The sequence below is a fragment of the Natator depressus genome, chromosome 5 (assembly GCF_965152275.1).
Source record: "Natator depressus isolate rNatDep1 chromosome 5, rNatDep2.hap1, whole genome shotgun sequence".
Lineage (NCBI taxonomy): Eukaryota > Metazoa > Chordata > Testudines > Cheloniidae > Natator > Natator depressus.
In genome coordinates this window covers 64,474,347-64,499,769 of record NC_134238.1, presented here as the reverse complement: position 1 = coordinate 64,499,769, position 25,423 = coordinate 64,474,347, and the positions used below count along the sequence as shown (strand labels likewise).

At 39.3% G+C, this 25,423-nt stretch overlaps 1 protein-coding gene across 5 annotated transcripts in view; it reads right to left on the bottom strand.

The window, feature by feature from the left end:
* PPIP5K2 (diphosphoinositol pentakisphosphate kinase 2) overlaps positions 1-25,408 on the bottom strand; it is a 99,094-nt gene extending 73,686 nt beyond the window's left edge. The window contains exons 1-6 of one of the 5 annotated variants that reach the window (XM_074952907.1): positions 25,320-25,408; positions 8,800-8,913; positions 8,082-8,467; positions 5,781-5,976; positions 4,945-5,035; positions 2,654-2,739 (exon numbers count right to left, since the gene is read on the bottom strand). In XM_074952907.1, the coding sequence (XP_074809008.1) occupies positions 2,654-2,739; positions 4,945-5,035; positions 5,781-5,976; positions 8,082-8,225 (517 nt within the window). In that variant the 5' untranslated portion in view covers positions 8,226-8,467; positions 8,800-8,913; positions 25,320-25,408. The remainder of the gene's footprint in view (positions 1-2,653; positions 2,740-4,944; positions 5,036-5,780; positions 5,977-8,081; positions 8,468-8,799; positions 8,914-25,319) is intronic. The other 4 variants (XM_074952910.1, XM_074952909.1, XM_074952911.1 and 1 more) reach the window with 4 other exon arrangements.
* Between the last annotated feature and the right edge of the window lie 15 nt (positions 25,409-25,423).

The following is a 25,423-nucleotide window of genomic DNA, read 5'->3' as shown; positions in this document are numbered from 1 at the left end:
GCCAAACCATCTTAGTGATACAAGTCTCAGTATCCATTAGTCCACTTCAAATATCCCATTTTCTTTCAAGCTGCCCTTATATGTGAAATGCCTTTCCTGAGGTAAGATACCAGGCCATAGTCTCTCCTCATTCAAATCCTTTTATGACTTTCTATTGCAGTGACATGAAATACTGAGTCTATATACACACACAACATTAACAAAAAAATTATACTTTCCACTAGCTTTTGCCGGGTTATCTTAATGTTCTAACTCCTGTCCGTCTAGCTGTGTTATATTTTGTTACACCAAGTCTGAAGTTCGATTGTCCCATTGTATTATTTTAACAGTTTCTAATCTGGGGTACTCGGAACTTTTTGAAATTCAGGTCTCTAACAGGAGTCAAGTTAAGCTTCCAAATTTTGAGGTACCAATGGGTACAATTTTCCAAAAATGTCTCATTAACTTATGAGCCCAAGCCCTATTTTCAAAAGTGATTTATACTTCACTGAAAATCAACTGAAAGTGATTGAGGCACTTAATGTTTTACTTTAAAATTACCGATAATTTTGGAAAATTCTGACCTATGCTCTCAGCTTGCCTTCAAAACTTCATAGTTTTTCCAGTTTTTGACAGACCATTCAACTCCCCCCCTCCCTCCCCCCACAAAAGAGGAAATTAGTTGTATTCAGGGAACACAATTTCCCTCAATCCCAAAGTTCCCTAAACCCTTTTTTGTGGATTCTTTCTCAGTTTTTAGCTATAACATCTTACAAGATTTACATAAAAACTAAAATTTGATATTTTTTTTTAAAGTATTAGGGAATCATCAGTAGGCCGATACGCAGTTAAGGATGCACTGAGATTTGCACTTCTAGTGAGGAAGAAACTTCTGTTTTTTTAAAAAAACCAAACAATATATAAATCGGATTCCAACGCAACAATCTTAAGCAGAGTGAATTTTCAAGACTGCCTCTCAAGGACTCAGACTTTAAGGACAGAAAGAACCATCAAAATCATCTAGTCTGACCTCCTGCATACTGCAGGCATAGAACCTCACCCACCCTCTCCTATAATAGACCCCTAACATCTAGCAGAGTTACGGAAGTCCTCAAATCATGATTTAAAGACTTCAAGTTACAGAAAATCCATTTACTATACTTTAAACCTGCAAGTGACCCATGCTGCAGAGGAAGGCAAAAATAAACCAAAAAAAAACAAAAACAAAAACAAAAAAACCCACCCAAAATCTGTGCCAATTTAACCCAGGGAGAAAATTTCCTCCCAACCCCAAACATGGTGATCAGTTGGACCCAGAGCATGTCAGCAAGAACCACCAGCCAGACAGTTACACTTTCTGATCTCCAAGAGGTAGCTTTCCTTGCTAATTCATCCCATCTTCCATTCCTTGTAGGCTTTCTACTTTCTCTTAATCAACTGTTTGAGATGCTTGCTCATCCAGTTTGCTCTGCAACCTCTCCCCATGAATTTTTTGTCCTTGCTTGGGATGCAGGCTTCCAATAGCTTTTGCAACCTTGACTTAAAGTAATTCCAAGCCTCCTCCACATTCAGATCCTTGAGTTCTCCAGTCCACTCCACTTCCCTAATTCTCTTAATTTTTAAAAGTTTTCCCATTTGAAATCAAGGACCCTAGTTGCAGACCTATTGTTGTTTCTCCTTCCATTTGGTTTAAACTGAATTAGCTCATGATCCCTCAAACCAAGGTTGTCTCCAACCACGAGTTCTTCTATGAGGTCCTCAACTATCCATTAATAGAAAATCTAAAACAGCATCACCTCTTGTTGGTTTGGTGACTATTTGGTGTCGAAATCTGTCAGCTATCACATTAAGGAAAATCTAGGCCCTATTACTCGTATTGTGGCATTTGTCATCCTATCTATATCTGGGAAACTAAGTGCCTCTTAATCACAAAATTCCCAGCAGTATTTATTTAATTAAATACAGTCTCTGTACTTCAATTCCCACCTGTAAAAAATAAATAGTAGCACTTCCCTGCCTGACAGGTGTGTTGTGAGTATAAATACATTAGACTGCATAGCATTCAGATACCTTAGTTAGATCAATAGAAGCTTGGACAGCCTGGTTTCATTATGAAGTTATTTGCATATTTGCCATAACTGTTGATGTTGACCCTTTTAGCCCAGGAGCAACATCTTTGTTGTAAGTCTGTTAACACGTTAACACATTGTCTGTGTAGGCTCCTTGGTACCAATTCATCCCTAGCATGCTTCAGAACGACAGCCCTCAGCCAGCTCAAAATATTAGCTCCTCCTACTGTCTCCCAGTATCCTGTGCCTTCTGTGGTCTCATTATACTGGGCAGAGGGAGACCAGCCAGCCAGACTGGTAAAGTTATTCAGGATGGGACTGCTTCTGATGGACCATAGCAAGTCCAAAAGTTAGAAGCATCTCCATAGCAAAGTTACAAACTACATTTTGTAGGGAACTTTTGCTGTAAGCATCTGCTCCTCCCCATCTCCTTCCCCCTTGCAATGAGCAGGAAGTCATTGACTGAATTAAAGGCAAGGGGCACAGAAGTGGGTGCAGGCAAGCAGAGGGTTCAGTAAGTTAAAGGTTACTATTCAAAATGTTTAACAAAATACTCCAAGTTGTAAAAATAGAACCTTAATAAGAAAGTTAAGAAAATCTGTTACCTTTGGGATTGTTTGGATCACGGTTCAGAATTGCATAACGAGGAAGTAAAATGCCTTCAGCTTTGAGGATGCTATACACTTCTCTCCTAAAAGAAGAGCACAAAAGTTATCCAACCAAAGCGACAAAGTTCGAACAATATTTACATTTTATAGTCCATGAAACACAAAGCTTACTTTATATAATAACTATCATGGTACTCTGTTCACGTACACAGTGCTTTAAGGGATGTCTATTTAGACAGTTGCACTTCACACCAATGTCACTGAACCAGTGCAAATTGCAATGCCAACATTTTTAGCTTGTCACAAGACTGGAACAGCAGAGTACGGAGAGACTTGTTCAATGCAAGTGCAATTTCAAATTTGTTGAAATGCTTGTGCATTGTTGCAACTACTGTTGTGTTTGAAATTTTACTTTTTTTTAAACTGTACAAAAGGCTCCAGTGTTTCTATACTATTCATTTGTTAATATTTGCTTTTCATGATGGAGAGAGAAAAGGTGGGTCAGATAATATCTTTAATTGGACCAATTTCTGTTGGTGAAAGAGACAAGCTTTTGAGCTACCCAGAACTCTTCTCCAGCTCGTGATGCAGACAGAGAAGATACTTTGGATGACAATGGGGACTCGGAACACTAACATCTGAACAGGCTTTTGCTTTGTACAAATTTTTTAGATAAAAACTTAGCAAATAAATCACATGAACTCAACAAATAATGTTGTACGTAAGTATAACAAATAGTATATGAACTGTAACAGCTGACTTTTTGGGACATAGCTAACTTCTCTGTGCATTTCAGTGAGACCCATCTGTTTAATACAGGGGTGGGCAAACTTTTTGGCCCGCGGGCCACATCGGGAAATAGAAATCGTATGATGGGCCATGAATGCTCACAAAATTGGGGTTGGAGTGCGAGCTATGGGGTGGAGCTGGGGATGAGGAGTTTGGAGTGTAGGAGAATGCTCTGGGCTGAGACCGAGGGGTTCGGAGGGCTGCAGGGAGATCAGGGCTGGGGCAGGGATGCGGGAAGAGGTGCAGGTTCCGGCTGGGGGTGCAGGCTCTGGGGTGGGGCTGAAGATGAGAGGTTTGGGGTGCAGGAGGGTGCTCCAGGCTGGGATCGAGTGGTCTGGAGAGCAGGAGGGGGATCAGGGCTGGGACAAGGGGTTGGGGCCTGGGGAGAGACTCAGGGGGTGCAGGCTCCGAGTGGCTGTTACCTCAAGTGGCTCCTGGAAGCAGTGGCATGTCCCTTCTCTGACTCCTATGCACGGTAGGGCAGATCTGCACACTGCTTCATCTGCGGGCAGCGCCCCTGCAGCTCCCATTGGAGTACATAGGAGCCAGAGGGGGGCCATGCTGCAGCTTCTGGGAAACGCGTGGTCTGGCCCCGACCCTTGCTAATATCTTTCAATGTTTGTCACTAAGTGTCTTGTGCAACGACAAAGTGAAATGCTCATGGAATAATACTTTGAGACTGGTTTCAGAGTAACATGTGGCACCTTAGAGACTAACCAATTTATTTGAGCATAAGCTTTCGTGAGCTACAGCTCAATTACACAGAACAAAGTTGAAAGTAAAAAAAATTAAACTCATTTAATTAATTTTAAAAACTCATCAGGATCTCACTGCTTGCTTCACAGACTCAACTGGTGTGGGTAAGGGAAGGACAGTAGGGACATACCTAAGCGAGATAACTTGCAATTACTATTTCGACCGCAGTAGTACCCACTATATGCTAAATCTTTCCAAACTGAGAAAGGCACCGCCCTTACTCCATTCTAGATTTACTTTCAGACTGTAAACAATTTGAGGCAGGAGTTGTCATTTAGTATATGTTTCTACAGAACCTAGCACTATGAGGTCCTGACCTAGACCAGGTCTCTAAGAGATACCGCAACATAAAGCGATAAATAATTCTAAAGTATTGATCAAAGGAAGTACAGTCCAATACCAGATTACGGTCAACAAGATACACCTATTTATTATTTACTAGTCATTTGTTTTGTAATTTATTGTCTTCTACATGTATGTAAGAACATAAGAATATGTATATATATATATATATATATATATATATATATATATATATATACACACACACACACACACTTTTGAGATATTGTCAAATGATGACTACTCTAGAATGATGCACATATTGGTGTTGTCATTGTGATGACAATCCCAAGATATTACATATCTCCAGTATTTCACAGTCTTAAATACTTATTTTATTTGCTGATTTTCAGCAAAATAGAGCTGAAGTGGTTTATATCTGATTTGTAGTTATTACTTACCTATCTTGTATGCGATACTGCATATTCAAGTCATTGATTACAAACGGATTCCTGAGTTTTGCATAGGCAACTGCTTTGTCCAGTGGAAATCCTAAATAAGGTTTATTAAGGAATATATATTAACTTACTAGTGTCATGTTTAAGTATTTGGCTAAAAAAAACCAAAACCCAATTTCAATATTATACATATGACCTGAATGAGTAGAGGTTTTTTTATTTTTGTTTTAATCAGTGTGATCTATAGCTGAATTGACCTAAGCACAAAAGTCAGAGTAGCCTAGTAACCCAGTAAATCAAGTTAGACTACCAGAAAACTCTCTTCCTCTGGCTCCTTGCCCTTTTGTTCCAACCATTAGAAAACTATGTTCTACGTCTCCAGGCACTCAATAATTTGGTATTTTGCCAGTATACAGAGGCGAGAGGTAGAGGGATGTGACTATCCAAAATGAAAGTTGTTTATAGAGCAAGATTCCTCAAGAGATGTACAGAAGTATTTCTTTAAGTGAGAATGGTCCTGTGCTTACTGGGCTGAGGTGAACAAGTACATCTGATAGCTTCGTAAGTAAACGTTATTTGCAAGGTCAGCCATTAGATTTCAAAAGCCACACCAGACTAGATGATCCCAAACAATTTAATACAGTAATATTTAAATACTGTAATAGCAGAAATACTAAAAGCTGGGTTTAAAATATTATAATTGTGATGTTAATATTTTTCAAATACCCCAAACAAAAAGCCCTAGAAACTTGTAATTCGGCTAAATATTCAAATAAAAGAATTTAAAAAAAAGTCTAAAATGAAGTTAGAGGTTCATGTTACTACTTGAAAAGCTTTACCTTTAGAATGAAAAGAAATGAGACAGTCACATAAAGGCCAGTTTTCTACAGGTTCATTCAAAATAACATCCTCTTCAAATATTACCACTGTGATGTACTTAAACATGGAGAGGCGTTCCAGAATTTCGTTCATTGGTTTGGACTTGGATTTCTTTGCCATGGAACATATCCCAACCACAATCAGCCTTTCTGGTGGCTAACACAAAAAATAAAGTTAAGAGTTAGTGGTTTGGGGGGTTTTTTTGTTTGTGGTGGTAGTGAAAGTGATTAAGTATTCCCAGCGTACAATAAGTGCTTTACTAGTCAATTAACAGGGACGTTTTATTTCAGTCCAACATTTGTAGATTTTACTTTTAAACCATCATCTAGCAATTTGCAATATTAGATGTTCAGAAAAAACAGTGTTTGACAATTTGCCTTACTATTGCCACGTGAAGAATGACCTGACAAATTGTCAGCAGTGCTAGCGTTGCAATAATTCTTTACCAGTTCAGGTGCACTACCGCACACTTATGAATATTGTTATGGGTCCTTTTCTCAGGCACAAATTTGAGAGAATCAAAAACTGAGCTGTGAATGTCAAAACCCAATGAGATTATGCAGAAGAATCCCTTGGAAATTAATGTAAATAATTTAGACATACCTAGAAGCCCCAAACCTCCTTTTATTTTATTACACACTATTTTTACAAGTAAAGTAGGATTATTGTAACAGATTAGAGAAAAATCTCTAGTTTTCCTGTTTACTTTGTGCATGTCACAACACTTCCTGTATAGACAGTTTCACACTCTCTCTTTATATTGGTTTCTCCTTTTTTCAGTGGATCTTTCAAACAGCAAAAGAGGAAAGCAAATTTTTTAGAGATAAGAAAATGTGACGATTTTAAGTGGATTTATTTAAATGTGTAGTGTACAACTTTTTCTTAATGTATACCACAAATATATGAAAAGCCAATACAGTCCAAGTTATCAAATGCTATTGGATGCTTAGTTTGCATTTCCAAATTGATTTTAACTGTGCAGCCTTATGATTCATTAACAGTTTATTGTGCTTAGCTTATAAGCAAACATGCCCACAATCAATGAAAATGTAGTCTAGTGACCACTTCCCGTAGAAGTCAGAAGTTATGCATCTGCTAGTATTATTTTGAAGCAAAGGCTGAGCTATGAACTGTAGTTTTAAAGAGTTATAGCATAATAATTTAGATGGACTGCAAAGCAAGAACTGCTATATCAGTCAAGCTAAGATGTTAGCAAATACACCAACTTTAACTCCAAGCTCAGAACCTTCTGAAAGACCATCTATGGTATGCTTTAAATAAATAAAAATAAAATAAACCTACTTCCTTGTGTGAGTTCCTAGAGACCAGTGTAACAAACAACAGGAGAGTGAAAAGGTGGCTGTCAATTACTGGAAAATGAGGAATAATTGAGGGAATGAAAAAAAATCTCTCTTATTTTCCATCCACTACCCTACCATGATAATCATGAGTGACCATATGATCACCCAAGTATCAATTTTAGATCACTGCTTTAGAAGCACAGTACAGTACAATGTAAATTAAATTGCAAGATTTCAGAGCTGAGTACTTGCTTACAGACAAACTTGTAGCACCAGAAAATTGCACATATGTGACCTCTGAAGCAACATACAAGGGAAAAAAAATTCAGAATTTTTTTAGAAGTTATTAGCATGTGACTTTCTTCATATAACATGATTTCATATTAAAGCTGAAACAAGGACCTTAATCAGTGATTTTCTAAATTGAAGTATTTTTATAAAAATATTTCTCTCTCTCGGTTAATATCTTGACTTACCAACAGCAGCAATTAAGACCCCATCTTTTTAAAGTAATCTGAGTAGGTACTTGTATACTACACTGATGAAGACCTAATAAGAGTCCTGTAGCAGCAACAGAAAGTAGCTACAAATATGTTAGTAGGCATACTTATTCTAAGACCATAAAGTCATGTTATTTTTATTGATGCCTTTATTTCTACATGTTGCACAAAGGACTCAGTCCTGCAAGATTCTGAGCTACCTGGCTCCAACTGACCAAAGCACTTAAGCACATGCTTAACTTTGAATTTAGTAGACTACTCATAATTTAAGTTAAGCATATGCTCAAATATTTTGCTGGATTGAGTCTAATGCCTCAGCAACTAACAGAATCAAACTCCTAATGCATATTATGATCACAGTACCCGTAAATTCTGAGAATATTTCTCAGCATTTAGTATTTTCAAGTAATGCCATTAACTATACCTTAAAAAAAAAAAAACACTTTCCTACAGTACTTACAGAATCATACTCTTCATCCTCCTCTTCTGCATGGTCATAGAAATGATCGAAGTTGACAGATCTGGATGAATCCAATAATTCATCTCCATCTTCGCCACCCACAAAGAACCTAGGAGGGTCACTCTCTGTTGCGCTAACCGACATCTTTACAAGCACTAAACTGATCTATGTTGAAAATGCAGCCACTCCAATAGCTGAGATACTGTGCATATTCTCCGTAGCCAGGGAACATACAAATCCTTTGCAGTTTGTCACTTTTTGCAGTCACTTGTTACTGTGACAAAGTCAGCTGCCAAATGCACTTTAACTGCTATCATCAGTTCATTGAGTTGTTGCTCCAACAAAACCCCATAGGATAAGTTTCTCTGAGAGGGCAATCTTTTATCCTAAAGGAAAGAACAAACAATTCCTGAAAAAAGTTACCTTTCATGGAACCATTCTTTTATATCACAATTTTCAAACTTATCATCTGGCGCAAAAAATACACAAATGGTCAGGAAAAAGTGCTAAAATAATTAAAAATTCCAAGACAGACTAAAAGTAGTTTTAAATAAATGTGTATTTTAGGGGAAAAGTTTATTTCTGAGACTGATTCACAGTTTAATCATTAATCCACAGGAATCAATCATGAAACAAAGGAAAATATTAGTCAAAAGCAGATTTTTTTCCATCAGGAAGGGTGGTTGAAAAAGATGAAGTGCAGAAAATATTTTTTTACCTCTGCCTTTGTTAGAGAAGTGAACAAAATCCTCTTTAGAAGTTCAGAAATTTAACTCCCATTCTTGACTTCAGCTACTTTTATACTACACAGTTTTCTGATCACATTACGCAACTAACAAAGACAAAAAGAAAGGTGTTTGACAAAATTAGCCAAAAATTAAAGGGAATCACCATGATTAGAGATTTTAAAGCCAGTTAAGTTCTGCAAATAGACCTACCTTCAAATAAAATTCTGCAGTAGCAGAGAAACAATTATACTTCTACTTGACAGCCTGATTTTTTCCAGCCCATTTAAAAAAAAAGATTGCAAAATAAATGCTACTTCTACACTAAATAGATAAACACAAACAAACATTTACAGTGACTTTCATTTCAGTATCAAAGCGGTTTTTAAACATAAAGACTCAATGCTTTTATGATGAAGACATATATTATGCCCATTTAAGCAGAAATCTGAAGCACAGCAAAGTAACTTGGCCAAAACAGTTGTCTATAGAACCAAAGAGCCCAGATGATCAATCCCCTGTTGTAATCCGTAGCTTCTGGGATCCACACAGACAAAACAAAGAATCACAATTACTTGTAAGGTAAGCAACTGTTCTTTCTCTGAGTCTTTATGTGGATCCCTCTTATGGAGGCTAGCTAGCAGTTCCAAATTAACAGGAGGCGTGTCCTGTGTCTTAACTACAGCTAACTAAGAACCGCTCACATCACCAAACCCAGGGTATAATGTTTGATAAAGATGTGGGCTGAGTGCCGAATAGCTGCTCTGCACGTCTCATATACACAAATATTTTAGGCATGTTAAAGAGGTAGTCTCGGCTGTAGTTGAATGGGCCTCAGTTCCTGATGGAAAGGACGTTTCTACCAGTTGGTAACAGACTGTAATGCACTGAGCTGAACACTAATCTCTGGGATGAGTTGGCGTGACCTTGCACACCCTTCCCCAATGCCAAAAACAGGGTGATTTCTTGAATGACTTTGTCCTGTCAAAGTAATAAAGAAACAAACTCTGAAAACATATAAAAGTACTTCCTCACAGATTTCAGGGAGAAGAAAACAGGAAGTTGATGGTTTAAATGGAAAAAAAAACCAAACACACACAAAAAGCCTACACCCAGACATCATCTTATCCCGGGAAAAGCGTCTATATGGGCCTGAATCTCACTAATGTTTCTGGCTGAGGTGATGGCCACCAGGAAGACTTAAGAGTGAGATGGTGAAGAAAGCACTTAGATAAGAGTTCAAAGGGGAGGTGGCGATAGTCTATAAAGCACTATTGCTGATAGGAGGAAACTTTCTGAACTGTCCCTGTTATCTTAGAGGGTCTTCTCCTGGGAGCAGGTATACAGACATCCAGGGATCTCAGTGTAGACCAAAAGCCTAATGGGAAGAAACTGTCTCAAGTACAAGTGTACTCCATTTTGCTTATTTTGCCTTATACTCCATTTTGCTAGCTTTGAATTAGCAAGAAGAAATTGTAGCCTTGAATTAGTAAGAAGAAATTATTCTGAGTTTATTCTTTGCTGATTGTGTTAACATTTGCTCTCAGAAGGATAGAAGTTTTATGGCTGTAATTGCCTTATTTACTGTTTGGTGTGAGTGAAGAATGTATGGTGATTAACTGAGAAAGGATGACTGGGCCGGATGGTCAGGAAGGGAGTGGAGGAGTCAAGAGGCACCAACTTTACCATCAATCACCTGGATGGCAGATCGACCACCCTAAAGCAAAGGCATACACCCCAAGGACGAGAAAAGGAGTTGAGCCAAAGGGACAGATAAGAAACAGCTGTGGATCCTCCTAAGTAACAACTCAGAATAATGCTCAACAGAGCAACATTGAATACCTCGTGATTGACAGCTCTGGTGTGACACAGCAAGGTCCATAGACTTGTATGGGGACTTATCACTATAAAAGAAGGGCGTATTGCCATGGGACTTTGGGTTCGTTCTGCATCAACATCGGAGCTTCGAACACGTTTGACAGAGCCCAGCTCCCCCTCCCTCATGTGCAGTTTCAGCTGGCCACTGGAAATGACTGAGCAACACTAAGGACTGGTAACTATAAGATCCAGCTGCTGAACCTTTAGATGTGCATGCGTATGGAAACATATGCTGATTTCAATGCTTAAATTTCATAAACGCAGCCTATTGCTTTATCCCCTTTAAAAAGATTCCATTTGCTTCTTCTAAGCATAACATCAGAGCAGCTCTAGAGTATTTACAATATGCAAGAACTCATCCATGCAGGAGCTCAATAGATCTGGACTTTCAAAGAGGAGATCTTCTTTAGTCATTTGGACTTCTGAGAATCCTTGAGGATTGTAATAAAGATGCCCTTCTCATGGTGATATCTATGGCCATGGAACACCTAGGCCACTTGGAGCCAAGTTCTGGCTACTAATTGTTCATCTTAAACAATGGCTATCAGGTCAGCCCTAGCCTCCTAGGGGAGCTCAATGAACAGTTATACTCTGTCCCAGGCTAAATAGTCGTATTTAGCAAATAGGGTTTGAGAGTTGATTGTCTGTAGTTGAAGAGATGCCCGAGTGTAGGTCCTTCTACCTAAGAGGTCAAATCTCTAGGGATCTTTGTCCTCAGGAGTGTGGTTTTAGGTGGTCCTGTCTGCTTGGATTTGTCCTGTGCTGCAGATACCACTAGGGAGCTAGGAGTCGGATACAAGTAGAACTACTCAAATACCTTTTGAGTGACTTGGTATCTTTTCTTCTGCACATTTCACATTGGAAGTAGAGAGGCTGAAGTCTGCCATAGGCCTTTTGCAGGCTTCTATGACTCCATTTATTTGCATTGCCAATCTGTCTGGCAGATTGGAATGGAGAGTGTCAATTTATCTGCTCTCTATCATTCCCAGTAACTCCTGAAAGAACTTGAAGTCATCAGGAGATGTTACTGGAGCAGCTGTCACCTCCTCACCCAGAGAGGAGCAAGTTAGACCTTTAAGGTAAGAGGTATCTCCTGTGGACCTTTGAGAACCTTCAACAACTCTCTCCTGTTCCTCAATACAGTATGCTTTCAAGGTGCACCAAGTTAGACTGTATGTACCCCTTATACCTTGACTGACAAATAGGCATTCTGTTTTACAGTTTAATCTGTAAATAGCTGTACTAGTGAAAAATTGTGGTTTTGCAGAAGATACCTAGCAATGGTAAAATTCCTTCAAAGGGAACGTCAACAGAATGCACATCATGTTCATACTTCCTGCTTTAAGTTACAAGCCTTGGCACTTCCTGTTTATGCTCTCCACAGTTCATTTCTTGACCATGCATAGCAGTAGCATACCAAACTATTTCGCACCTAAGCATGTACCAGGAATAACACAGCAAACTAATAAATCAAAACCAGAAATAAAATACATATACGCAAACTTAATCCTACCCAAACTAGGGATGTGTGTTCTAGTGATATAGACCTTCAAACATTCAGCAATAAAACAGCCAAATCAAACCTCTGAGTTTTTTACTTCAGTGAAGCGCCATAGGAGTTTTGGAATACAATGCCACCTCCCTCTTCTCCAAATGTACTCCAAAATAGGAATTATAATCCAATGTAAAACCGAATCTTCCTGATTCAAATCCACTTCCCTTCAGCAGTTTTCCCTATTCCCAGAAACCTCCACAGGAATTCAACTTGGGATTTACCATATTCACCTACATAAAAGTTAGTATTTCAGCAACTGCCAGAAACAAAGCAGCTGCACCATTAGTAGTAAAGGTGCATGTGCTCGTGTGGAAATGGCTCTGGATTTTACTGCTCTTATGAAACCCTGATTAAACCAAAAAGATAAGTACTGTTGCATCTGTGCCATTACTGTTGGTTGCTGAGATGGGGTACTAATTTTGCTAGTGTGGACACACAGGAAAGTAACGTAACATTACCTCTACTGCATTCTACAGGGGGTTAACCATCACTTTTAAAAAAATTAAAATTACAGTATATATGTCCTTTTGTTCTCTCTCATGAAGGGCTGTATCATATTCCTAGTAATGGCTAAGCATTGTTGGTAAAGTATGTTACCTACACAAATACTTCCTAAATCAAAAATTACACTATTACTGTCAAAACGTAATTTCACTTACATTTTGGAATTAAAACTTCTGACTTTTACAAAAGTCATACACCCTTAATAATTAGGGGAATTTGATTTAGTTTGCTTTTAAAAGCAGGTACCCATCATCTGGTTTCAGTTCTAATCAGAGGGAAGTTGGTCAGACTTAAGAGTTTCCTTCAGTTCTCTCCCATTCAAATTCCGCGGAAAAAAAGAGAGACGTACAACTCGAGTGGTCAGGAACTAAAGCAGAGACTGCAACTGTATGTAGCAATTAAGGGATCTATCCAAATTCTGAAGACTGAAATTCACCTGTTGCTATTTACAGGTCATTTCAGCCTAAATTATCCATGCGGGGAGAACAACAACAGAACAGTATTGATGGCAGGTATGTTATTTAGATACCCTCTGTAAGTTGTCAAAAATTGTATTCAAGATGCATACTATTCACTGGGACAACTATGCCATTGTCAAGAACCAAGTGTTAGAAATATTTGACACTTACTGTCAAATATGTTCTGTGGTCTGAAAAAAGCCAGCTTCACAGTGTAATAAAGCACATGTACAGAGCACATCAGATTCATAAGTGCAGTAACTTATTGATAACACAATTAAAACAAGGGTAGACACACTGACCAAACCCAGGCATTTGACAGCATTTAAAAGCAGTCAGTATTATACAACTATAAGTTTTTGCCTTTGGAACTTTATTTACTCCTCTATTCAGAAAGAAGCTGACAATTATGTTTGCTTAAGCTCATATGTTTCCAAAAGCTTCTTAAAAGCCTGAAAATAAAATGTTTCTCCTTACCACTTCACTTTCCTCATCTGCCACATGCAATGATTTCTTTCCCACTGCTATGGAGTTTTATTTGACTAAAAATTCTAGTTTTGCAACATAGTTGATGATGTAACAGAAGACTAAAGATAAGGTTTGTTAGGTTGCTGCTGATGTGGAGCCAAATGAGGGAGCCGAGCAGTACAATATGTAGAGCTTGGATAAAGTCATGACTTCGTTCTCAGGAGGACTGTACTCCATAGGGAAGCTTCAACTAGAACAACTCAGGATAAGGCTCTCAGGTTTAAGGGACTATTTTAAGTGCCAGAATTACGGATGCAGAACCTCTTACTATAGGGGATCAAACCAAAGGCAGATTGAAATGCAAGAATTACACTTTTAATAAGGCCTACCCCCCAGTAAAAGCATCTTCTCAAATCCACACAATCAGAAAAATTTGCAAGGGGAGGAAGGCAGGCAAGATGGAAAGAGGGACAAAACAGAGTGAACAAAAATGGTTATGAAAATATTACCATCCAGGGCACATTCAGTGCTTTACTTGTTGTAAAGTTCCATATATCTTACATGGTAATAAGACACATTATAAACACAGGTTTCAGAGTAACAGCCGTGTTAGTCTGTATTCGCAAAAAGAAAAGGAGTACTTGTGGCACCTTAGAGACTAACCAATTTATTTGAGCATGAGCTTTCCGATGAAGTGAGCTGTAGCTCACGAAAGCTCATGCTCAAATAAATTGGTTAGTCTCTAAGGTGCCACAAGTACTCCTTTTCTTTCTATCAGAAACACAGAAAGTGGTGTACATTCCCCACTAGTTTACCACAATTTTAAGAATAGATCTGACATTTTAAGATCTCTGATCCATTTCAAGTAATTAAATACTGATTGTGCCACTTTGATATTAATCTTCCCATAACAACATTACAAAAATGTTTAACACACTAAAATAGTGCCCAAGATGTGTCAAACATCTGCCAGACATTAATTACATGGATAGGATCTTTTAAAAGAACTAAAAAATGTCTATCCTACTACTAACCCCTGTCATAAATATAAAGGGAAGGGTAACCACCTTTCTGTATACAGTGCTATAAAATCCTCTTACCTGTAAAGGATTAAGAAGCTCAAGTAACCTAGCTGGCACCTGACCAATAAGGGGCCAAGATACTTTCAAATCTGGGGGAGCGGGGCTTTGTCTGTCTGTCTGTGTGATGCCTCTGCCCGGGGACAGATCAAGAAAGCAAGCAATTCAACTCCTATAGAGTTAGTAAGTAATCTAGCTAGAAAATGCATTAGATTTTGCTTTTGTTTTGAATTGTGAAATTCGCTGTGCTGGAGGGAATGTGTATTCCTGTTTTTGTGTCTTTTTGTAACTTAAGGTTTTGCCTAGAGGGATTCTCTGTGTTTTGAATCGGACTGCCTGTAAGATTATCTTCCATTCTCATTTCACAGAGGTGCTTCTTTTACCTTTTTTCTTTCTAATCAAGTTCTGTTTCTTTTAAGAGCCTGACTGATTTCTCTATGATCCTAAGACCCAGGGGTTTGGGTCTGTGATCACTTTGTAACCAATTGGTTAGGATATTATTCTAAAGCCTCCCCAGGAAAGGAGGTGTAAGACTTGGGGGAAATAGGAACTCCAAGTGGTCCTTTCCCTGATTCTTTGTTAAATCACTTGGTGGTGGCAGCGTACCCCCCAAGGGGAAAAAGTTTGTGCCTTGGGGAAGTTTTACCCTAAGCTGGTAGAAATAAGCTTTCATTTGGGTCCCCACATCTGTACCCTAGAGTTCAGAGTGGGGAGGGAACCCTGACAACCCCCTCCAGCCATGCAGACTTATTTTAGGAATTTCTGATATGCAGTTTTGATGAAAAAAAGGAATTTTCAATACAGAATTAGTTAACTTAGAAAAATTTACTACAGCATACAAAAAAGAATTAAATGAGTTTAATCCAGTAAATGAGATACAATAACTATTATAAAAAAGTGATAGAAAATTCACACAAAAATCTACGAATAGCCAAGAAATTATGGGTCAAGAACCCCCAAATCAAGAATCTTCAACTCTCATTGGTAGATACGTACTTTTCAAAGGCAAATTAAAAAGTTCATTCCCATCTTCCATAGATAGTAAAATAGCAGCTCTTTGCTTAATGCTACAGAAATAATCACAACCAATAAAACACTGTGTGAGCACAACATGTTTAAAGTTGACAAACTTCTCTAAAATTTTTCTTTTTACATCTCACACACACTAGTTGAGGAATTAAATTAATATGCAACTGAAGTCAACAAGTTGGCTATAAAGAGCTTGTTTCCAAGAGCCTGTGGGCCACAACCGAACAAACAAAATACCTAGTAAAGCCTGTGCTGTTTCTTCTCAACCTGATGTCAAAGACAACTTGTTGTTGCATCAAACTGTGTAACAATCCACACTGAGCTGTGGATTATTTCACAATGCCATTAACAGAGGGAAACTGTATATTAGGAAGAACTCTATTCAGAAGTTAACGCTTTCATTCATTAAAGCCATTTTTTCCCCAGTCATTTAGAAACAAGGGTCTATGCTGGACACTGATTGTGGATATCCTGATTTTTTCAAAACCACTCTGTTTACAGAGTATTGCAACTATTACTTTTTGTCTGGTGCTTAAGGAAAAAAAAGTAAAGAGCTATGTAAGAGCAAGGACGGGGGAAACCACAGAAGCACCATATTGAAACAGACAAGCCTAGTCAGTTTAAATCTAATTTCCTGTTGGGCCCTGGGGAAATATTCTGAATAAAAAGTGAAGTCAACGTCCCCTTCCCCACTTGTATCTGACTGAAACAGAGAGGACCCAAACTAGAGAGAATGAAAAGAGTGAGAATACAAGCCAAAAAATTTCCCACAACAATTTGATACGGAAATAGGAATGTGAAAAAGCAAAGTATGTGAATTAAAGTCTTTCAGCTACTAAACTAGATGTATCCAATTTAAAATAAATATGCTTGTATTAGTGCTGTATTTCATCAACAGACTGCTGCTTGTAATGTAATCTCCTCAGTGCCCTCCCAATGAATGCTACATTCTAATTCTCAATCAGAAAGGAGAGGTACAGAATGATATTCACGGCCAACACTATAGAGAGAAATGCTACAAATGAGCAACAACTCATCTGGACAACGTACAGAATCTAAATATACTCCAATAAGAAATAGCAAAATTCTATTTAACCTTAAGTTAAACACACACCTGAGATGAGAATGTTACACAAAACCTGTAGCTACACTTGAGTACCAGCAGGCTGTTTCTGGACTGGAGTATCATACTGCTTCCTTAAATCTTCTCAGCAAAACTGAACAATTTAAACATACAATATGGCTTTCCTCTATCAAACTTCACTGTGACAGTGCACCCCATACTCTTCACAGTGTCATTATGATATAATCATGGCATAATTATGATGAATTTTATACAAGACAGGTCACGTGAGATGTCATTGGAAAAGTTATGATTTGCTGAATATGACTATCCTATTTGTATGCACGTACCATTTTTGTATCTAAAGTTAAGAATATTGAATAAGTATCTGTATTTGAGCCGTGCTTATTCTTAGTGACACCCACAACTAGCCTTTCTGGTACAACAGTGAAGCAGCCAGACAGTGCTGATGGCCCATCAGCAAAGACAATGGACCATGGAAGAACTTAGCCTTCCTGTGAACGCTTTGGCCATCGGGTAAGCAATGGCTGCTATAACACAACATGTCTCTGACTCTATCTTGGGATGTCAGTATTTTTCCACAAACCGGTCTGGGAACCAAGTTTTGAAACAAAGGGTTCCCGCCATATGCTAAAGCTATATAAGGCAGGGAGTGACATCATTTGCTGTTCTCCACCCAAGACGACTCCTGGAAACACCCGAGGAACAAAGACTGAACCAGGGGAAGTGCTGGACCCAGGCTAAAGGGATTTCTAGCCTGTATGTGAAAAACCTGGGATTCCAAGCTGTAAAGCCAATGCAGCTTGTCCCTTAAGAATCTGCAGCCTGCTTGTATCATCAGCCAGGGTGAGAATTTGCTAATTTATACTCTATCTTTCTAGTATTTTAGGCTTAAGTTTGTGTTTTTGTCTATTTGCTAGGTAATCTGCTTTGATCTCTTTGTTATCACATATAATCACTTAAAATCTATCTTTTATAGTTAATAAACTTGTTTTTGCTTTATCTAAACCAGTGAGTTGGAGTAAAGTACATGGGAAATCGTAGCTCAAAGGGCAAAAGCTGTTGCATTTCCTCTCCACATTGAGGCGGTGGTGAACTGGATAATAAATTGATACTGGTTGGGATTTGGACCAGGACTGGACAGTACCACTCTGGGGTCCTAGGCTGGGAAGCTGGTGGTTATTTTGGCTGTAGCCTCTCTATTGTTGGTTCACATGCAGTGGCTGGTCAGAGAGCCTGCATGTAACTGCAGCTGGGTGTGTCCCCACCTACGTGTATACTGGTGGAAGTTTAAAACCAGGAGCGTGTCTGCAGCTTGTCACAGCAGCACAGTGAGAGAGGGACCCAGGCCAGTGGGTCAGAGGGCTCAGTGGTTCCCCAGTTTCAGGTGGCACCCCGCAGGGAACCTGTCACATTCATATAACAAATATTTGTCTTTCCAGGGCATGACAGGCACAACTGAACTGTACGGAAACACGAGTTACCAATACACCAAATCTGCCAAGCCCTACTAGTTTATGGAGCTGCTTTACTTCTTTAATCAAGAAGTACAGTGCAATATTCATCAGATCCCCTCTTAAGATGGGGGAAACACTAAGCCAAACAGATGTTTCTGTTATCCCAAGATCTCTTTCACATATCAACACTCAGCCATGACACACCTTGGCGAAGTAGATTTAAGAAAAATACATATAAATTTTTAAAGCATCTAAACATTGTAAAAAGACATCCTCATATTTGAAGACAAGAAACTGTGGAAATAAACTTTACTGTCCCCTAATATTCCCATTCCCTAAATTAAATACAAGACCAGACCATTCTATGTTTCAGCAATCATCATACTGGCATCTACAGCCAAGAGGAGAGGAGCCAACGGTTCAAGATGCATGTCATAACTTAGCACTTTCACATCCCTTTTCATTTAGAATGAGAGAAGTAGTATTCATAGTAACCTTACCATCATTTCAGATAGGAAAATTGAAGTGCAGAGAGGTTAAGTGAAACATTCTAGATAACAATGAATCAGCAACTATTGCAGTAACAGAACTCTGGACTCAGAACCGCACCAAGCTGTGTGGATCATGGTTCTATCCCACACTCCACAAAGCTTGCTTCTGGAAAACAGAGCTTTTGGAGTCACTATGGGGAGGATGGACATAGCTACACTAGGATTTCTACTCTCTGACAGACAGGCAACTGGTAGCTCTCACTATAGGTTTTTTTTTTTTTCCCTAAAATATTCAGTTTTGGAGCTGAAGTTTTCCATGTTTGGTCTCTTCCCAGTGGTAACATATTTTGGAAGCTTTAAGCAAAATCCTTCCAGTGATTTAGGAGGCAATCTGAGTAAATAATCATTAAATACAAATAGTTTATTCTGTGTTTGTAAAAGAAAATATTTGGTTACTATATGGCTGCACACCAAAAAACCTCAAAGTGGAGGAATGCAAAAATAAGGTTCCATCAGCAACAATGGTCTGGTTCACAGCCCTACTGTATTAAGTGCTCCTCAAACACAGGAAGACAATTTTGGAGACAAAGACTTTCAAATTAGATTTTGTCTTGCTTACAAACGTGTAAAATGAAGGAAGTGGGAAGTAACAGCAAAAATATCACACTACTACACAACCTGATGGTTCAAAAATCCTTAGAATGCCTCTTTCACCTTTTATAAATGAAAATCAGCTATCCCCATCTGTGGCTCAACCTAGTCATCAGTATTTGGCTTATTAATTACAGGTGTCACAGAAGAAGTGGATCTTGAGGAGAAACGTCAAGTCGGATTAGAAATTAGCTCAAGGAGAGCATTCCATGTGTATCATAGAAAGCAAAGAGAATTGAGAGAAACATACGCTCAAGTTGGCAGAACAGATCGAAAGGGTATTATAAGACACCAAAGTAAATAAAAATACTGTGCTTCCCTGTTTATGCCTATTTTAAAATACAGTAGAACCTCAGAGTTATGAACTGACCAGTCAACCACAGACTTCACTTGGAACTGGAAGTACACAATTAGGCAGCAGCAGAGACATAAAATAAAATAGCAAATACAATACAGTACCATGTTAAATATAATCTACTAAATAAATAAAGGGAAAATTTAAATAAAGATTTGACAAGGTAGGAAACGGTTTTGTGCTGGTTTCATTTATATTAAGATGCATAAAAGCAGCATTTTTCTTCTGCATAGTAAAGTTTCAAAGCTATATTAAATCAATATTCAGTCGTAAACTTTTGAAAGAATCACCATAATGTTTTGTTCAGAGTTAGGAATATTTCAGGTTACAAACAACCTCTATTCCGGAGGTATTCATAACTCTGAGGTTCTATTGTACATAAGTATTTGTACTCCACAAAAAAGCCATGATAGTGAATACCATTCAAATTTAGGAAGAGATTACTTATGTGCGCTGTGTAACCATTGTGTACACTATGGTTAGAGCCCTGCAAATCCGCAGATCCCCGCTTTATATCTGCAGATATCCGCAGATCCCCACTTTATATCTGCAGATATCCGCAGATCATCTTTGCAGATTGCTGATGTACGCGGATCCAAATTTTGTATCAGCGCAGGGCTCTAATGATGGTACATGCACCTGTTTAGACTTATCTGCTACAATCAATCCTTCTTTTAGGTATTCCGCCCCCCTCCAATGAGGCAGTTTCATATTATGCAAAAATAGGCAAGATATTAACTCTATTCTTCATGCAGAAATGTTTCTAAAGAAAAAAATAAGTTGTGGATTTTTTGGTGCCAGTACTTTATGACTGAAAGGAGTGAACACTGTGCATTAACTAGTTCAAAAACAATCCTGACCCAAGTCATTTAATGGGTGGAAAGGCTGCTAATCACTGCTATGTGGCGAAAAAACTATTTTCATGGAGTACATACCATGGTGCCATGGCAGCCTTAGGGTCCAAAAAGAAATCTGGTCAAGATACAAAGATATTAGCAGCTGTGCTGCCAAACACTACAATGAGCTGATGTCTGGCACAAATTGCAGATATCTAAACCATATTCATAATGCAGATACTCTTCACATTCATTAACCTCTAAATATACTTATAAGCTCAATCTGTCCAACATATCACACACACCAGCCATCAAGGAAAGTTATGCCCACTACAAGTTTGGACTTTTAAAAACAAATCACTGCTTTTAAATTAAGTGTATAAAAGACCCCTTTTCAAAAAGCAGGAAACAATTTTTCATAGCACCATAAACACAGACAGCTGAACTAGTTATTTTCAAATTTCAAAAATTCACATTGGAATGAGACAAAGACTGAAAAGTATCAAGGTTAAAAAGGCATGAAAACAGAGCCTTAAAAGTTCACGTGCCCTGATCCATTATATGATTCCACTGATATGAGAAAGTCCCTCTTGAAGCGCTCTGACCTTGAGTGTAAAATAAATATTTCATGTCACAGATTCAGAAGTTCAACATGGAAAAAACGTATAACTTGATCCGGCCCCATCTTCCTGGCAAGAATATATTTTAGGGCTGTCAATTAATTGCAGTTAATTCACGTGATTAACTAAACAAAATTAATCACGATTTAAAAAATTAATTGCAATTAACTGCAGTTTTAATTGCACTGTTAAGCAATAGAATACCAATTGAAATTAACTATTTTGGATGTTTTTCTACATTTTCAAATATATTGATTTAAATTACAACACACAATACAAAGTGTATAGTGCTCACTTTGATTATTTTTATTACAAATATTTGCACTGTGAAAAGAGATAAACAAATAGTATTTTTCAATTCACTTCTTACAAGTACCATAATGCAATCTCTTTATCATGAAAGTGTAACTTACAAATGTAGATTTTGCTTGTTACATAACTGCACTCAAAAACAAAACAATGTAAAACTTTACAGCCTACAAGTCCACTCAGTCGTACTTCTTGTTCAGCCAACTGCTAAGACAAACACATTTGTTTACATTTACGGGAGATACTGATAACTGCTTCTTATTTACGTCACCTGAAAGTGAGAACAGGCGTGCACATGGCACTTCTGTAGCTGGCACTGCAAGGTATTTATGTGCCAGATATGCTAAACTTTCGTATGCCCCTTCATTCTTTGGCTACCATTCCAGAGGACATGCTTCCATGCTGACGACACTCATTAAAAAAATAAATGCGTTAATTACATTTTCACTGAACTCCTTGAGGGAGAATAGTAGGTCTCCTGCTCCGTTTTACCCACATTCTGCCATATATTTCATATTATAGAAGTCTCGGATGATGACCCAGCATGCTGTGAATTTTAAGAACACTTTCACTGCAGATTTGACAAAATGCAAAGAAGGTAACAATGCAAGATTTCTAAAGATAGTTACATCACTCGATCCAAGGTTTAAGAATCGGAAGAGCCTTCCAAAGTCTGAAAGGGACGAAGTGTGGCGCATGCTTTCAGAAGTCTTGACAGAGCAAGACTCCAACGTGGAAACTACAGAACCCAAACCATCAAAAAAGAAAATCAACCTTCTGCTGGTGGCATCTGACTCGGAAGATGAAAGTGAACATGCAGCGGTCTGCACTGCTTTGGATAATTTTTGAGCAGAACCCGTCACTAGCATGGACTCATGTTCTCTGGAATGGTGGTTAGAGATGAAGGGGCATATGAATCTTTAGCGCTCCTAGCATATAACTAACTTGCAACGCCGGCTACAACAGTGCCATGCAAATGTCTGTTCTAACTCTCAGGTGACATTGTAAACAAGAAGTGGGCAGCATTATCTCTTGCAAATGAAAACAAATTTGTTTGTCTAAGTGACTGGCTGAACAAGAAATAGGACTGAGTGGACTTGTAGGCTCTAAAGTTTTACATTGTTTTGCTTTTGAATGCAGTTATTTTTTGTACATAATTCTACATTTGTAAGTTCAACTGTAATGACAGATTTCAGAGTAACAGCCGTGTTAGTCTGTATTCGCAGACAGTTTCCACAGTATGCATCCGATGAAGTGAGCTGTAACTCACGAAAGCTCATGCTCAAATAAATTGGTTAGTCTCTAAGGTGCCACAAGTACTCCTTTTCTTTTTAATGATAGAGATTGCATTACAGTACTTGTATGAGGTGAACTGAAAAATACTATTTCTTTTGTTTTTTACAGTGCACATAAATATTTGTAATAAAAATAAAGTGAGCACTGTACACTTTATATTTGTGTTGTAACTGAAATCAATATATTTAAATAAAAAGTATTCTATGAACAGTGTGATTAATCACATGATTTTATTAATCACACGATTAATTGAGATTATTTTTTTAAATTGCTTGACAGCCCTAATATATTTCTATTGTTTTGTCCAGCCTAATTTACATTACTTCCCTTTGTAAACAATTTCAGTTTGAGAAAGGTCAAAGTTTTTCCCGAATTTATCTGAGAGTTCCCCTTAATTTTGTCTCCATACAGAAATATACCCCATCTTGTATTACTATAAATAATTCTTCTTCATCTTTTGTTTTTACATCCTTCAAAATCCTCAGACTCAGTGACACCTAAGCTATTATTCAAGCCTTGCTTAGCTCTTTTATTCTTTCTGCAAATCAATCTTTATAACCCCAATATCTTCCACTGATATTCTCTAAATCTGTTCCTCTTTGTGAGCATCTTTTTAATAATATGGCACCCAAAACCCAAAGTACTATGAGGTATGATTACACCCAGGACTATCATTGCCTCCTTGCTCCATGTTTCTCTGTACGCATTCAAAAGGTGCATTGGCCTGTTTGTTACCATATCACATTGCAAACTGATGTCAGTACAGCTCCATATAAATTCATTTATACAATACTGTTCTGAAATGGGGTTCCAGCTGGTTGCTGCAAAACCTGGACAGTTATCTTTGAGCACCTCTCCAATGCAACAAAGATGAAAGTTCCATGGATAATTCTCTCCGAGGTCTGGTCTACACCTAAAACTTAGGTTAACCAAGCTACATCACTCAGGGCTGCGAAAACAGTCTCACAGGGCAAAAATTTAGGACAACCTCACCCCCACTTTAGATGCAGCCAGGTGGACTGTTAACCTAGCTACCGTCTGTTAGAGGGGTAGATTATCTACTTCACTTGAAAAATCCCTTCTGGCAACATAGGAGTGTCTACACTACAGTGGTACAACTGCAGTGCCATGGCTGTGACCCTGTAGCATAGACATACCTGGAGTCAGCTAACCACAAAGTAGGTGAGAGCAGGACATCAAGCCTAATGATTATGCCTACTATGTTTGAAAGAAAATATGTTTAATTTGCTAGATGATAGACAGAATATGTTTGGGAAATGCTGAAGTGTCCTGAAAAGCCAATGGAAATTCGGGTTTCAGAGTAACAGCCGTGTTAGTCTGTATTCACAAAAAGAAAAGGAGTACTTGTGGCACCTTAGAGACTAACCAATTTATTTGAGCATAAGCTTTCGTGAGCTACAGCTCACTTCGGTTTCTTTGCAATAACACATTAGGATTGTATCCAAGTTATCTGATTGCATACTTGGAGAAAATCACCTGGTGGCCCAAGAATCTTTATTAGTCTAATTTTATTTCTTATAAGTTCAACTAAGATTTTGCAAACACATTCATGCAATAGTCTTTAAAGGGTTTCAGTCTGTAAATCTGTGCATCACTCTAGTGTATTGTCATTCCACTGTCCTCAGGCTGACTCTACAATTAAGGAATAAAGACGTGACATCTTGTGAGTGATCATGTTTACGGAACAAAGCCCAGGGTCACCCACCTCAAACACGCGGTTACCGATTCAGGGGAGTTTTGTGAAAGTAAGAGTTCGCTTTCTCCTCCAGAAGTAACCTCTAGCTCCCTGGTTAAGATCAGCACTTGGTCCCTAGGAAGCAGCCCTAGCGCTGCCTTTCACCACGGTGTCTGTTCATGCTACACACGCGAAGCCGCACGGGGGGTGGGCGGGGAGAGCGAGCAGACCAGCGACACTGGGCACCTCCTGTGCCCCCACAGCCCTGGGGAGGAAAGGCGCTGCTGGAGCTGGGCAGCGGGGAAGCGGCCATCTAGAGCGGGGCCCAGGTGCCTGCCCCGGGGATCGCTGCTCGGGCGCTCCCCGGCTGCGCTGCAACACGAACAAGCGGGAAGCGCCTAGGGTGGCGCTGGCCACACGCGGATGTAAAGGGCCCCCGAGCGGCCCTGGGACTCAACGACCCCCGCCCGGAGCCCGGGGACAGGCACCCGACGCCGCGGAGATGGGCACGGACGCGAGGAGCGGCCCTGCCCCCCGCCACCTCCCTCGGCGGGGACCGGCCTGGCCGCGGGCGCGCAGCAGCCCCTTCCCCAGCGGGCTCCAGCTCCCCGCGGGCCCGGGAGTGCGGAGCTGTAGCGACCTTCGCGCCACGGGGCTACACCCCGCTGGGGAAAGCGGGCCCGCGCCGCGCCGCGCCCCCAGGCCGGGACCCATCCCAGCACCGCGGGACGGGGTCTCCTCACTTACCCACGCCGGCTTAGGTGCCGGCGGCAGCGCGCCGCCCGAGCCCATTGAGGAACGAACAGCAGCCACCCCGCCCTGCCCCGCCCTCGGGCTGGTGGGGCCCGCCC